General features: G+C 32.6%; 1 protein-coding gene and 1 long non-coding RNA gene across 2 annotated transcripts; one reads left to right on the top strand and one right to left on the bottom strand.

Moving 5' to 3' along the window:
* On the top strand, positions 8,999–12,927 carry LOC18788064 (beta-fructofuranosidase, insoluble isoenzyme CWINV1). The gene is made up of 7 exons (XM_020560934.1): positions 8,999–9,350; positions 9,538–9,546; positions 9,654–10,516; positions 10,675–10,833; positions 11,036–11,274; positions 11,374–11,464; positions 12,543–12,927. The coding sequence occupies exons 1-7, from the start codon at positions 9,095–9,097 to the stop codon at positions 12,717–12,719; spliced, it is 1,794 nt and encodes a 597-aa protein (XP_020416523.1). The 5' UTR covers positions 8,999–9,094; the 3' UTR covers positions 12,720–12,927.
* LOC109948269 lies at positions 13,850–14,753 on the bottom strand. The gene is made up of 3 exons (XR_002270884.1): positions 14,676–14,753; positions 14,330–14,384; positions 13,850–14,221 (listed from the first exon to the last, which is right to left on the bottom strand). It is a non-coding gene; the product is annotated as an uncharacterized LOC109948269 (long non-coding RNA).

Below are 17,236 nucleotides of genomic sequence, written 5' to 3' on the forward strand. Positions count from 1 at the left end.
TTGACATGTCAATATTGATATTATGCACGCCTAATGCGTAGCAAATTATATGGGTTAAAGTCCCAGAAATTAATTGACATGTATGTATTAATCTGTGGCATGCCTGCAGCATGACAGATATATGGGTTCTAAATGTTCCAACTCTCTAAATAGAGATTATCCACGCCCTACGGTAAAATAACGCTCCATTGGAGGTTATAATCCACATTCTCACATAATAAAAGCCCCATGAAGTGGCTTGGGTACCCAAAAGCAAAGAAATGCTTATAATTGATGCATGCGCATGCACATGAGAATTGTGAGATCATGAATTAATGAATGACAATTTTTAGTTTTGGAGTAGCTACTCAAATCATCAATGGGCTGTGTTGATTGGAACCACGTTCAATTATTAAATGTCGACAATATCATTGGCCAAAATGGAATTAGGTAATTGCATTATAGATGAGAATGAACGTGAAAGAACAAACCCACAGTACGAACCCCAAAAGATGTTAATACTGAAATTTATACTTGGGTGTTCGGAATAAAAGGGAATATACCTACTTTGTATGACACACTGTTTCTGGCAGAAACAAGGAATGTTGGGTTTTCTCCATATTTACAGATTCAATTGTGCCCCCCTTATTACACAATTACGGAGACCAACATATTATCTTTAAGGGTTATTAAATGCACGGAGCATATCGCCAGAAGAGATTTTCTAAAGATGTATAAATAGCTGGATTAAAGCTATATAATGTGTCATAAAGTTTAATCCCTTTAAAACAAAATCCGTTGAGAGAATTGACATTATAAAGCAAGTCCCTAAAGGACATGTGCTTGAAGCACAAAATTTGTACTCAATATTAATATGCATAAATTACCTCAGTGAGTACATTGATTATAATGTGATTGCAACACATTAATATTTGTCTCGACTTAAAAATCGAGCATTATGCCAACGAGATTCTTGCTTATACTAAAAAAGTATTGAAGCATTTTTATGAGGATTATCCGTTGGACACTTTAAGAATTTTCCGGAAGTATATTGGACCGTACATCGTATTTTTCAGATAGAGCTCAACTCCATCACCATCATTTTGGGATGATGTGAGGCATATTTGATGATATCTCAGCATAACACCATATACGGGCATATTTTTTGAGTGAACTTACAAATAGCCCAAGTGTTATTAGATATGCGGACTCTGGAAATCTCTATGGTCGCTTACTGGAAAAAGCTAGTCATGAAGTTTTCAGGGGGAGATATTCATCAGGGGGAGCGTGGTTTTAATAAAGACCTCCAAACACTGTACTCTTTTTCCTTCGTCCAGGTTTTTATCCCACTGGGTTTTTCCTGGCAAGGTTTTAACGAGGCAGTGTCGCTCAAGATTGACTCACAGAAGCAGTGTCAACTACGATATTTAGAAAGGTGATCAACAGTATGACTTAAAGATATTTTGCCGAGCATCAGGGGGAGCGTGCTATCAATAAAGATCTTCAAACACTGTACTCTTTTTCCTTCGTCCAGGTTTTTATCCCACTGAGTTTTTCCTGGCAAGGTTTTAACGAGGCAGTGTCACACGCGCGTCAATATACATAGAATTTTATGTTACACACAATTATGTACTCTTTTTTTTTTCCTTTGACCAGTTTTTGTCCCACTGGGTTTTTACTGGCAAGGTTTTTAACGAGACATATTCTGTATCATTTGTGGTCTCTAAGGGGGAGTGTTGTAAAATAATGTAGCTGGAGTCCCCAAATGCCTATAAAAGGCTTCCCCCCTTCCCTACTCAATACATACATAAGAAGAAGGAAAAACATTCCCTTCTCTCCATCTCAATTCCCTCTCCAATTCCTCTTGATTTATAACACTCCTGCACTTGTCTAGTCATTAAAACAAATCATTCCAGAGACAAGCGGAGACAAATAAACATATGCTCAACAGATGTTATGAAATAACAATTGATTTAAGAGATGAGCAAAAAAGTCTCCAATGTTTGACAACAATAAGTATCTCTAATCAACTATACCACAAAAGCCAGTGGATCTTCTAAAAGTGCATATGGATGGACTACTAATAGTCTGATTAAGATTTTGTTCAGAAAATTTCTTGTCGCCTAAGCGTATTTATCAGATTTTATTAATTGAAATATTTAATATTAATTATTCACTGAAGAAATAATAGTTAGAACGTAATTACTAATTAAAGTAATTAAATTAGGCTAAGATATTACATAATTACTAAAAAGAAATTTTTTAAAATTTAAAAATTTTGATTGAAAGATACTAAGTTTATATTTATTTTTTCAAAAAAAAAAACTCTCCCAACGAAATTTCATCGTCAGAGGTCTATGCCGGCAAAGGTTTGCTGGATAAGATTTCTCCCGATGAAATTTCGTTGGCAAAGGTGAACTTCGTCGGATGAGGTCTAATCCGGAAAATATTGCCGGCACAGACCAGTGCCACCTGTACCGACACAATTTCATCGTGTTTTGATTTTTTTGATTTTTTGATTTTTAAATTTTAAATCTATAAAATTAATTTCTTTACTTTTGTTTTTTGGCCAACTTCTTTAATTTAATATATACTAGCCCCAGAGCATGTGCCAATTGATTTTCTTTTATCTTTTATATTTTATTTTTAGAATTAAGAAAAGTTAAAATGGGTAGTTATGTTTCGTAAAAGTAGGACCTATTATATGATTTTGTTTTTAATTTTATTTTTTTATTAAATATAAAAAATGTGAATTTACCATATTATCCTTATTTAATTAATAATTTCAATTCTTAATGTTTGAATTAACCAAGAGCATTTTTTGGTATATATTTTGAATGTTTCACCATTCTCTGCCTTTTGCTTTATATATAGTAGCCCCTTGACACATGCTCACGCATGTGTCAATTGGTTTTCTTTTTCTTTTTTCTTTTATTTTTAGAATTAATAAAAGATAACAGGGTAGTTATGTTCCATAAAAGTAGGACCTATTATCTTATTTTGTTTTTAATTTTAATTTTTTTAATATTAAAAAATATGAATTTACCATATTATCCTCATTTAATTAATAATTTCAATTCTTAATGTTTGAATTAACAAAGGGCATTTTCTGGTATTTTGAATGTTTCACCATTCTCTGCCTTTTGCTTTATATATACTAGCCTCTCTGCACGCGCTTCCGCGCATGCGAGAGGTTTTTTTTAAAAAAAAATTTAATTTATTTTAGAATTAAAAAAGATAATGGATATTTGTGTTCCATAAAAATAGGACCCATTATCTAAATTTTCTTTTAATTTTAATTTTTTTAATACAAAAAATTGTGAATTTACCATATTATCCTCATTTAATTAATAATTTCAATTCTTAATGTTTGCATTAACCAAGGGCATTTTTTGGTATTTTGAATGTTTCACCATTCTCTACCTTTTGCTTTATATATATAGATATATAGATTAGCCCCTTGGCACATGCTGCCAATTGGTTTTATTTTTTGTTTTTTATTTTATTTTTAGAATTAAGAAAAGATAACATGGGTAGTCATATTCCATAAAAGTAGGACCTATTATCCGATTTTGTTTTTAATTTTTTTAATATAAAAAAATATGAATTTACCATGTTATCCTCATTTCATTAATAATTTCAATTCTTAATGTTTGAATTAAATAATGGCATTTTCTGGTATTTTGAATGTTTCACCATTCTCTGCCTTTTGCTTTATATATATAGATACATAATTAAGTAATACCTTAGCCTTTTTTTAATTACTTTAATTATTATTTCTTTAGTGAATATTTAAATATTTTACTGATTTCGTAAATTACTTGTTAAATAGTAATTAATCTTTTTAAATTATTTTGTGGACTTCTCTTTTGTTCTTTGATATTAAATAATAATTAAACTACGTGCGTACGAGTACAATACGTGTATTTTATGTTTACTTTCATTATACCTAGTCTTTAAGAAGTATATGAAAAACAGATGTATTATTGAAAAATACATAAGTACGTGTATAATACGAGTATTAAATGGTAAAATGCTAAATTCTTTATACGAGTAATAACTCTGAAAAAGTAAAAAATTAAAAGGGAACAATAGCTATACCTTGGTAATGACCTAAACGTAATGGATAATGCTCTAAACTAGTCTTATTGATAAATGAAAATCAGGGAGAAAAAATTTTTAAAAAGAAGAAGAAAAAAAAAAGGCACCCATTCGATATTTAAAGCATATAGCCGTGCGGCTATACTATTCCTTTTTTAAACAAATTATGAAAAAAAGACCCTCCTAGTTGCATTAGTTTATACTTTATAGATATTAATTTGGTATAGCAGCGTGGCTATATGACTAAAATACATATATGTTTTATTCGGAAAAATTTCGGCAAATTACAACTTAAAAGTTCAGCCACTATATAATATTTTAATATAATTTATTTTAATATTTTAATATATATTATTTGTATTCAATAATATGTGATAATTATGTGTATAATATGTGAATTTTGTGTGTATTATTGGAAATTTTATAAAAAATACGTATATTAGACATGAAAAATACATACGGCTATACTATTTCTTAAAGAGAATAGTAACTCGGCATACTATTTTTAAAAAAAAAAATTTTAAAAAACCCGAATATAGCTGTGCGACATTACTATTTCTTTTTGAAAAATTAAAGAAAAACTAATAGATAATTGACTAAACATCCTCCAAAGTTTTAATAAAAATTTCCAAGTTTTTCTTATAATTTCCGTGATTTTGATTTAATTTTTATCGATATCAATAATAACCCGATATTTTCATCCAAATTTTTATATTTTTGGACTATCGATATTTTTGATACCATCGATATTTTAGACCTTGATTGAGAGAAGAATGAAAACATAAACGTGGGGAGAGAGAAATTGTTGTGAGGGACCCAAGTGAAAGAGAGGAAATATGTGAGAGAATGAGCCACCTTGGAATGTGTGTTGTGTAGTGTATATATATATAATTTTTTTTTGCCAACATTAGGTCCACCAAAAGTAAAAAAACAACGAAAATTCTATGAGATCCGGGAGTAATAATTATTAAAAACTAAGGGCTCGTTTGGTACACATGACTGTCTTGGCATGGACTATGCTTAGGGACTGGCTTGGCTTGGCTTGGTCTAAGTTGGATAACACTTATCCTACGTTTGGTGTATGTTTGGACTAGGACTAGAATTTTTTTATTTTTTCAAAAATATCTACATATATGTATATATACATACATATAATATATATATATATATAGGTGTATATATGTATATTATAATATACATGGGTATAATACATATACATATATTTATATATATGTATGTATATTATAATATATAATATATATATGGGTATGTTATAATAATAATAATAATAATATACATGTATATACGTGTATATACATATATTATATATGTATGTATATATACATATACATTGTATATATTATAAAATACATATGTATATATAATATATGTATAATATATGTATATATATTATATATTATAATATACGTATATAATATATGTGTATATAGGTGTATCTATATATTATAATATATATATGGGTATAATACATATATATATGTATATTATAATATATATACATATAGTATAAATATATAATGTATGTGTATATACGTGTGTATATGTATATTATAATACATACATGGGTATAATATATATACACATATATGTATATATACTTATATATATATATTACATATATACATGTATGTTATTATTATAATATTAATATGTATGTGTATATGGGTATATTATAATAATAATAATATACGTGTACATATCTATATGTATTTATATATTATATATGTATATATGTGTATATATACGTGTATACATGTATATTAATATGTAATATAATATATATTACATATATACATGTATACATGTATGCTATTATTATAATATTAATATGTATGTGTATATGAGTATATTATAATAATAATATATGTGTATATATCTATATGTATTTATATATATATTATATATGTATATGTGTATATACATGTATATATGTACATTATAGTATATGTGTATGTAATAATAATAATAATAATAATAATAATAATAGTAATATATGTTATTAGTATTACAATATAATATATGCATCTTATACATTGGTGAACATAGGACTAGCTAATCCTCACTTTCTACATGGGCTTAGTAGTCCCCTCCTAATGAGGTGTTTTTAGTGGGCCCGGTATTAGCAATCCCATCTAAGACTAGAATTAAATGAAACAAACATGGTACTAAATTTAGTCCAAGCCAGTCCAAGCCAAGACTGTGTACCAAACGACCCCTAAAAGAGTAAGTAACGTGTTTAGTCTGTTTTATTTATTTCTTTAACGTGTTTAGTCTTTTTCATTTCTTTTTATTAATACAATAATTCTGTTTAGCCTTAAGAAATTCAAACTCCCTTTTCAAACTCACTTTTCGCTACTACTTTATATTCTTGCTTTGATTTCCCCAACTTTGTAAAAACACTTTAGTCTCTAACTTTTCTTTTTTTAAATCAATTTTCAAGCTTCTTTTGTTGGAATGATGTTTAAAACATAAATTAGTGAATGAGTGTGAATCATGTGTAAATATTCTCAAAAAGTTAAACATAAAGATATTGTAATTTTTTTTTAAAAAGAAAGTCGATGTTTTATTCCAAAGAAAGATTACAACATTTCTTCAACTAGAATATCTCCAATAATATCGGGAGGGTCCCATGCTAGATGGAGGGTTCAATTAAAGATAACGAAAATCGGACTAATCTATGAGCCCCAACATTGGCCTCATGAAACAAAAAACCTAATGAGGTTAAACTAATTTCAAATAACTTAAAGTCACCATGAGTAAAGAACAAATTTCAAAACACAAATGCATTGTTTTAAGGGTTGTGATTTTCACACTCCCAATTTCTCCTTATACTTGTTTTTGTCCCTTGATTCTTCTTTGATGTACTCAAATCTAAGGGAGGAGTGCATTGGGAGAAAAGAGGAGTGTGAAAATCACTTCCCTATTTCAAAGGATATATACATTTTGATCTATTAAAGTGTAAGAATAACGTATTTTCACACACCAAAAATCCTATTTCCCCAGCTAACTGCAAATGTATGAGCTTAGAACTTTCATACGGTTAATCATATAGATAGAGGCACTAATGATGATTGTTGATCTATTTCTTCTTCTTTTTCACATGGCTATGGTTAGGGTTTGGGAATGGCGTAGAGGAAGGTAATTGAGAAGGGACAATAAGGGTAAATTGGGAATAATAGGGGTGAAACAAATAGAAGAGTATTTTTCACAATTTGGTGTCGGGCAAGAGAAAGTAAGGTGGGCCAAGAAGTAGGAATAGGAGTGTTGGTGTTACTCGAGAACAAAACATACAAAAGAATCCAACACCCAGCAAAAATTCTCTTCAACAATTTAAGATAGATAAGAAAAGAAAAAAAACCACATGAAAAGCAAAAGACTAGTTCTAGGTATATATATGACAAAACTTGAAAATATATTATCTTTAGATTGCATTTTATGTACTTATCACGTGCACCACACCAAGCTGTTAATTAATATAGTATAGAGGACAACACAACTGTTTAATTAATGAAATTAAGGGATGATGTTTGTGAACTGTTTGTTTGTGTTGTAAGAATCTAAGCTCATCAGCCATATTTCTTCTATTCTAAGATAATTAAGCAGACCCAGAACATCTAATTAGATGTTAACAACAATATAAGTAACATGTGCGATAGGTTGTGATTGGAACAAAATACGTGTGATTAGTTTTGTCCAAAAAAAAAAAAAATACGTGTGGCTTGTCAAATTATCGATCCAGAGGTTAATTAGAATAAAAAAGTCACTTAAAGCTCACATAATCAGTTAGGGAAATTTAAGGGTTTAGGGTTTTAATAAACGAAAAAAACAACTTTGTCAAAGAATAATTGGGTGATTTGCAGCAACCTTCGTCAAAGACGATGTATAATTAAATTTAGAGAACATGAGCAGCATTAAGGAGCGAGTTTTGGGAGTAGGATTTGATTGAGAACATAGACTAAATCGGGTGATAGGGAGCTTCAATCTAACCATGGCTTAGAAGAAACCACCACAAAATGTTTTTTTTTATATTCAAAACGCCACAGTAGACTTATTCACTAACCTACAAAGAAAAGACGAGAAGAGAAAAGGGGAAGGAGGGGCAGTGATGCTTCTTCCTCCTCCTCTATGAAATTTTCCGTTAGAACTCAGAGAGAGAGAGCACTAGGATTTAGTTCTGTTGACTATATGATTGATAAATATACAAATACAAGGCTCTACTCAAGCGACGCAGCTCCCAAGCTACAGTCCTACCTCCCTCCCATGCGACGATTCACGAATACGTAAATACGTTATGTATTTTTCATTGCTTTAATCCATGTTCCTCTCTTGATTGGTGTGGATTTTCATTGACTTATGCTTCTTCTTTTCTTTCCTTATTTTGGTCATAAAGGAAATTTCAAAGAAGAGCCGAAAGGGTAGAAGAAAACAAATCGAGGGAGGGGGTTGCGCAACACAATTTTGGTTTGGCGTCTGACCTATGGTTATTGAGAATGACTTAATAACAATATATAGTCATTCTAGTGCCAATTAATTAATATTGTCTTTTTTATTTTATAATAATAAAAAAAAGTATATAAAACCCTGTAAACTCTATGCAAAAGTTTATGAAAGACTATAATAAAGTATATAAAAGTCATTAAAACTCTGTGAAGTTTATAAAATTAAGTTTTATGTTTTTTTTAATTATTTTCCTAAAATAAATAAATAAAATTAGTGTCCTTGCATTATTGTTAAATAACAAGTATAACACTCTAAAGAGAGTTTGATTTCAGTCGCCGCCTTGGGCAACTATGATATGAATACTTTTTACTTGGACATCTAACATCATGCTGTAATGACCTTTTGTTCGTTCTTGTGTTTTTTTTTTTGGGACCAGTAATGACTTTTTATTCTTTTTCACATCTAAATATTCAAATCTCAATGTTGACTCCACCAAAAAAAAAACAGGTAAAATAAAAAAATGAAGATCTAAGCCTTTCTTGACAAATACAACATGACTTCTCCTATAAATACCCTGCATGTTGTTGCCTTATTTTGTCACTGCAAAGCCACCATGGCCATCTCCTCTCCCTTGCTATACTGCTTTCTTTCTCTATGGCTAGGACATGCTGTTCATCAGCTTGAAGCTTCCCACCAAGTTTACAGAAACCTTCCAACTTATTCCCAGTTAACTTCTTCACATCATCACCCAGTTAATGAACCTTACAGAACTGGTTATCATTTCCAGCCTCCCAAGAATTGGATCAATGGTATATCTTCCCTCATATATGACCTCTTTAATCTTCCTTCTCATTTTTTTCATTTCATTTTTTTTTTTTATAAAAAAGTTTCTTTCACTTTTCCTTAGCTCTAACAGCTCCTTTTTTTTGCTTCTTATGTTTGTCATTGACTTGTTCTAATTGTGGAACGAACAAATGGGTTTGTTTGGTTGCACAGATCCTAATGGTTAGTTTGTTTCTCCTCTTGTTCTGTTCCATTTCATGATGCATTGTTGGCTTGGGTACTGTCTAATTTCAATGGTACTAAGAAAGCCTTGTATCTTCTTGTTGCAGGACCATTGATTTACAAGGGAATTTATCATTTCTTCTATCAATACAACCCCTTAGATGTAGTTTGGGGAAACATTGTCTGGGCCCATTCCACATCAACTGATCTTGTTAACTGGACCCCACATGATGCTGCTATCTACCCATCACAGCCGTCAGACATCAACGGCTGTTGGTCGGGTTCCGCCACGATCCTCCCTGGGGGCAAACCGGTGATGTTATACACAGGAATAGACCCCCAAAATCGCCAAGTTCAGAATTTGGCCTACCCCAAGAACCTCTCAGACCCATTCCTTAGGGAGTGGGCCAAGATCCCACAAAATCCACTAATGGCACCCAGCCAAGCTAATCAAATCAATGCAAGCTCATTTAGGGACCCAACCACTGCTTGGCTAGGCCCAGATAAGAAATGGAGAGTGATCATTGGAGGCAAAACGAACCAAACAGGAGAAGCTATCCTATATAGGAGCAAAGATTTCCTTAATTGGGTTAAGGCCAAACAACCACTTCACTCAGCAGAGAAAACTGGAATGTGGGAATGCCCTGATTTTTTCCCAGTTTCAATTCATAGCCAAAATGGTCTTGACACATCAAAAATTGGTCCTGATGTTAAGCATGTGTTCAAGGTGAGCTTAGACAACACTAGGCGAGAGTACTACACAATTGGGACATATAACATCGACAAGGATATCTATATCCCGGATAAGGGCTCAGTGGAGAGTGACTCAGGCTTGAGATATGATTATGGCAAATTTTATGCTTCAAAAACTTTCTTTGACAGTTCTAAGAACCGTAGAATATTGTGGGGTTGGATTAATGAATCTTCAACTGTGGAGGATGATATCAAGAAGGGATGGTCTGGACTTCAGGTACAGAATTAAATAATTAGCTTTATATGCATGCATGGTAATCTAGATTGTACAGTTTTAAAATGATCAATAATTCAGATTCACAATTTGGTAAGCGTAAGTCCTCCTAACTACCCAATTAGGTCATCACTCAATACTATTTGAATGAACTTCTGCAGGCAATTCCAAGGACCCTTTGGCTTGATAAGTCTGGGAAACAATTGGTACAATGGCCAGTAGTAGAGATTGAAAAACTACGTGAAAAAGAGGTCAAGTTGCCAAGCAGTGTACTCAAGGGAGGATCAGTGCATGAAGTACTTGGTGTCACAGCAGCACAGGTGTGGGAACTTTTTTATTTATTAAAAAAAATTTCAATTCGGTAATGGCATTTTGCCACGTGTATATAAAAGCACACCAACCCCACTAAATCACTCTGTTCTTTCTTGGTACTATATTTTACTCATTTTCCTAACCCATTAGACTGAAATTACTTTTTCTAATTTGGTATCCTTAAATTTTGTTTTGTCATTTGTTTTACAGGCAGATGTAGAGATTACTTTTGGAATAAGTGATCTTAAGAAAGCAGAAGTGCTGGACCCAAGTTGGACAAACCCACAGCTTTTGTGTAGCCGAAAGGGTGCCTCAGTTAAAGGTGGTTTAGGACCATTCGGGTTACTCGTATTGGCTTCAAAGGGCTTGAAAGAATATACATCAGTTTTCTATAGAATATTCAAAGATCACAACAAACATGTGGTGCTCCTGTGCAGTGACCAAAGCAGGTCTCTCTCTCTCTCTCTCTCTCTCTCTCTCTCTCTCTCTCTCTCTCTCTCTCAACCGAACTTCAAACTCTTAACTCTGTGTATTTGTTTGTTTGGTAGGTCTTCCTTAAATAAAGATAATGATAAGACCACTTATGGGGCTTTTGTAAACGTGGATCCTCTTCATGAGAAGCTCTCCCTAAGAAGCTTGGTAAGTTGCTGCAAACCAATTAAATATATATCAGTTTATGTACTCTTTATTGAAAAGTCAGTCTGCCTATGTATGAGATCATGACCTCCATGCACTGCGTTGGTGGGAAATTTCTTTTCAGTTTGAGAATCTCTTGGCCACCAGAAATCGCCATCAAACATTTGAGAATCTATGTTTTCCTTAAAAAAAAGTACAAAGCATCTTCTAACATTTTGACAGACACTGCTGCATTTTCTGGTAAAAGGGTTCATCATACGTGCACTTGACAGTCACTTTCCATGATTATATATGCTTGTTTCAGAAGATTCCTTGTGCATTCTACCATCCAAGTGCTATGGCCACCTAATGAGATAAAAAATTCAGAACTCCTTTGCTTTTCATCTTTTATATTTCTAATAGAGAAATGCACAGTCAATCGTGCCCAGCATGGACACATGACTAATTCATGACTATTGATGCATGTGGACTCAATATTGTAAGATTCACAAGCATCTTCGGCTAGAAATCACAGATGTGTGAGCACTCTTTTTTTTTTTTTGTTTTTTTTTTTTTTTGAGAGAAACAGAAGAGAAAAAACAAGTTACAAAAGTCCTCGATTAACACATCCTGAATGAGTCCAGGAGCATCCCAAACCCAAGAGGAAGTATTAGCCGGGGAGACTACAAAACCAGCAAGCCCATGGGCCACTTTGTTGGCTTCTCTAGGAACAAAACAAATAGAAGCAAAAGACAACTCCTTAATCGAGAATCGAGAATCATCAATCAGCATACCCACATGGGTCTGATCATCCCTGGGGCCCAAAACAGCCTGAATAACCGACAAAGCATCAGCTTCCACTACAAACAGACCACTACCAAGATGTTTAGTACTCTTTCTGATTAGAGTTTAGATGAATGACTCATGATGGTTGCCCATTTTACACTTAGCATTCCATGCACCACTAGACCAACTTTATGCCATGGTTCCTTTTCTTCCTTATGCATATGCGTATACCTTTTCCCTTCATCTTTTTTCTTTTGCCTATTTCATGATAATAAATTTTTGTCCTAACGCGTTTGAAATTTTGCATCTGATGCAGATAGATCACTCTATAGTGGAGAGCTTTGGTGGAGAAGGCAAGGCGTGCATAACAGCTAGAGTTTATCCCACATTGGCCATTAATGGCGATGCCCACTTGTATGCTTTCAATTATGGAACTGAGGATGTCAAAATCACAGGAAGTGCATGGAGCTTGAAAACAGCAAAAATCAATTGAAATATGAGTAGTGGAGAGTGCTCTTGGAAAGAGGATAATGACTATGAGAGATTAATAATAAAATTTGTGCGTGTATGAACCGAAAATAAAAAACTTGTGCGTGTCAGTTTTTTCTTTTGCATATCATGGATTCCGATTGTCTCTGTATGTAGAAGTTTTAACTATTAAAAATATTTGCTTCTGCATAATTATATAAGCTACTTGTCAATCGAGATTGCTGCAAGTATTCCACTGCCACTAACTTTGAAACAACACTGTCAGATTGTTTACTGCATAAGAATTATAGGTAAGGAATCATTCCTCCATACATACTAATCGCTATTTGACGTGTGTGCGTATATTGGTCATGTTGTCCCTTCCGCGAGCCAATTTTTTTGTTTTTGTCTTTTTGTATGGGCTGAACTTCCATAGGCCAATGAGGAATGACTATTTACTAGTAAGGAGCCAAGTAGTGTTCATAGCACCTGTGAACTAAAAACTTTCGACCCTTGTACATAAGGCCATAGGTTCTTGTAAAATCTTAATCTTTTTCTTGGGCCTAATATGGTGAATAATCAGATTTTCTATTGTTCTTATGTGCCCAAATAAAAGCACACTAACTTTCATTTCTCAATATTCCTCAAAGGCACAATAAGGTCGTTGGTTTTAGTGTGGCTATTCTTCTCCTCCTTGAGGTTTGTGGCCATGTTAGACAGGTGCCACAAACCCCAAGGAGTCTGATGTGTTAGACAGGTGCTAAAAGCCAGATTATATGATATTAAACATAAGAAAGCGATGCATGATTGAGATATGATAAATTTTATGCCTAAAAAACTCCACAATGAGGATGCGAAGGTTACTGTTAACTTGTATTCATGGGTTAAATTTAGGCTATTTATGATAAAAATAATTTTCCACACATGTATGATGTGATTGTAAAAATATGTTGCATTTGCTATATTCAATACAAGAAAAAACCCTTTATTGACGGCTAAAAAACGTCACTATAGCCATTAGATGACGGTTCCAAAAGCGTCAGCGACACCACTGTCAAGAAAGGGTACCACCATACACCTATCCGTCAAGAAATAGTGTTTCTTAACAGGTAAAAAGCGTCACGGATTAATAAAAACCGTCAACGAAGGCTTTTCTTGTCACTTAATAAGCATCAACAAATATATTTCCTGACATTTAATAAATCTTTCTTGACGGTTCTTAGCCGTCAAGAGTTGTACAACTGAAATTAAAAAAAAAGAAAAAGAAAAAAGAAAAAAAAGGAGAGCTTCCTGGACAACTAAAGTTTCCAAGAATTTAACAGCTAAATGAATATATTAAAAAAATATCATGCTGAAATTTAATATCCATTAAAGTAGAATATTTTGATACAAACATTCAAAAAACTTCTAATATATGCTGAAATAAACCAAGCTATCTAGTACGATAAAACGTAAAACTTCTAACTTAGGAGCTTGACTTTCCGTAACACTTGTCTTTGTAGTTTAAACTTCCATGAACGCATCAATCTGCCAATAGATAAGACACGAATTTTAAAGAGTTAAGAGATAAAACCAATGAAAACATCAAACTTGTCCAACACTAATGGAGTCTCATATCATACATATATTCATTACCAGATACAAATGCCCACTTCCTTTGATTCAAATGCAGAGAAAGACTTGAAGCCAACTACGCACAAAGTATGAGCACACACAATCATGAGCACACACAATCACATTTCCTTTCACTTTTTAACTTAAAAAAAAAAAAAAAAATCACATCTCCTCAATTTATCAAATCTCTCTTTTACACCCACTGTATTCGTTAGAAGAGGAGATCCAATCAAATCTTTGAAGCTGAAACTTGCCATATAAAATAACAGATTAACCAATTCCTACCCAATTTGTGTTATTTAGAAAGTTATTTGGAATTCTTTAAATAGAGGAAACCAAAAGTCTAATCAATGAGAAAAATTATCACCACAATTAACAAAAAACATAAAATCCAATTCCTTGACCTGTTTTCTTCAAGACTACCATCTGACCAGCTAATGTACTAGCATGTACCTGCAAAATTAAAAAGCAACTCAAATTATTGCCCAATTGAATATTATAACAATAACCGCTACATAAAACCAAATATATATGTGTTTGTTGTAAAGAATAAACATGTGGAGCCCACATTTATGGGGCCCACAAAGAAATTAAGCAAAGTTGTTTGGAGGCTTATCACATGCACACTCACGAGCATCATTTCCTCAGCCTATAAATAAAGCATTATTCTACCCTTGCATTTATATACCACCATCAGAGAAGGAAGAGAGAGAGCTTAGAGAAGAGGAAGAGAAGGAAGAAAGAGGATGAGTGAGTGGAGAGAAACAGAGAGCAGAGAGAAATTCTCCAAGAGAGAAAATTCAGTGAGCCACACATATTGTAAACACTAAAGTTGTAGCCCTATTATTTTATATAGTGGAAAAGTTACTGCTGCTGCTCTCCGAGGACGTAGGCATAGCCGAACCTCGTTAAATGCTGTGTCTCATCTACTTTACGTGCAGCTCAATCTTCTCGCATAATCCCGTTATTTTATAACACGTTATCAGCACGAGAAGCTCTCAGGTATAATTTTTGTGCTACACTATTATTTATACTACTAACCATTATGTTGATGTAAGGAAGAAAAGTAGTGAAGGAGCTGTGGTCTGCTAGACAGATATACGAGCAAACCAACTGGAAGGATAAGTTCCTTGTCTCTAAACTTTTCCATTATTTTATTATTTTTTTACAATATTTAATACATAGTAAGGTTAGTGCAGGTGTACTGGTGACATTGGAAAAGCAGAGGCTTAAATTCAAACATGTACAAAACTAATTTAATATGATAAGATATGTTGGAAAGCTGTTTTTGGTTTAATATATTATAATGGCAAAAAGAAAAGAACATATGCAATTGGGAGCATGCATATACACAGAACACATCCTTATCATTCGATTATTGTTTACTTTTATATATGTTTATCTTATATATATATAATTATAATATTAATATTGAAAGGTGGTAATATAATATAACACGTTATATAAAGTGTGTGTGTATATATATATATATATATATATTTATAATACTGATATACTTTATGAATATATATATATATTATATAGCGGCGGTTTTATCCACACAGTTACTTTATTTATTGTATGGTGTAGGTTCATTATCCGTACAATTTATTTACTGTATGGTGTAGGTTTATTACCCATACAACAATATCTATTTAAAAGGGTGGCGCGGGTTTATCGTACACGCCTTTACTTTTATTTAAATGTATGGAGCAGAATTAGTGCCCATACAAGCACGTTTACTTTATCGTAAAATTACTTTTACTTAAAGTATGATGTGGAATTGACCCTCATACTTTATGAAATTTACTTTATGAATTTACTTTATCGCACATTTACATTTATTTAAAAAGGTGGTGCGGGTTTATCGTCCACGCCTTTACTTTTATTTAAATGTATGGAGCAGAATTAATGCCCATACAAGCACCTTTACTTTATGAATTTAATTTACTGCACATTTACATTTATTTCAAGTGTGGTGCGGGTTTATCGTCCATACCAGTAATTTATTTACCAGCAATTTATTTTATGGATTAATTGTGTTGTATGATGAGTTTTTACAGTATGCAGATCAGGACCAGAAGTTCCTTGATCCTCATCATACAATTACATCAGGACTTGAAGATCCTTGATGATGATAATATGAGAGCTGGCATTCTCTCCAGTACTATATTTGTAAACATGTGATTGGACTTGAGGGTCCTTGATCCTTGACATGTAAATAAGGACCTGGGGTTCCTTAATGATGTAACAGTACCGTATTGTTTCATAATGTCGTACACATGGATGATAACTGTACTGGCAAATGTACTGTCTACATGAATAGATACGTATTCATGACTTGATGAATAGTACCGGATATATGAATAGTGACGTATACATAAATATTAACCATTTTGGGTAAACCGTCACTATATTCAAAAGGGAACCTGCAGTTCCTTAAACTCATGGATTAGCAATTAAATGAGATGCTAGAAGTTCCTCAAAATATGGACAATTATGTAAGGGCTTGAAGTCCAGAAATATGTACAGAAGATTGTAAAAATGTCCATACCATGAGAATATGTGATTTTGGCTTGAGGTTCAAAAACTAACAGTGTTGAGAATCTGAAGTTCCAACAATTAAATGGACAACCCTTGAGGTATTATTGCAAATTGTGGTACGCCACATATTTCTTTGGCATAAGAGAATGATGAATTGAGGCTCCCCACATATTTTTTTATATCTGGGCCGGAAGCTCATGAACCCAAATATATGAGATATTAGCGTAGTTTTTACTCAATTCATATTTCATGTCCATCTGAAAAGGGCGAATAAATTCTGAGTTTTGTGTTTAGCCCAGGCCAAAAGTTCCATACGTTGAAATATGAAATTTGGGAGAGTCGATGTGGTTATTTGAACCTATAAGGCACAAGTTTCCAAACCGT

The sequence above is a fragment of the Prunus persica genome, chromosome G3, assembly GCF_000346465.2.
Source record: "Prunus persica cultivar Lovell chromosome G3, Prunus_persica_NCBIv2, whole genome shotgun sequence".
Taxonomy (NCBI): domain Eukaryota; kingdom Viridiplantae; phylum Streptophyta; class Magnoliopsida; order Rosales; family Rosaceae; genus Prunus; species Prunus persica.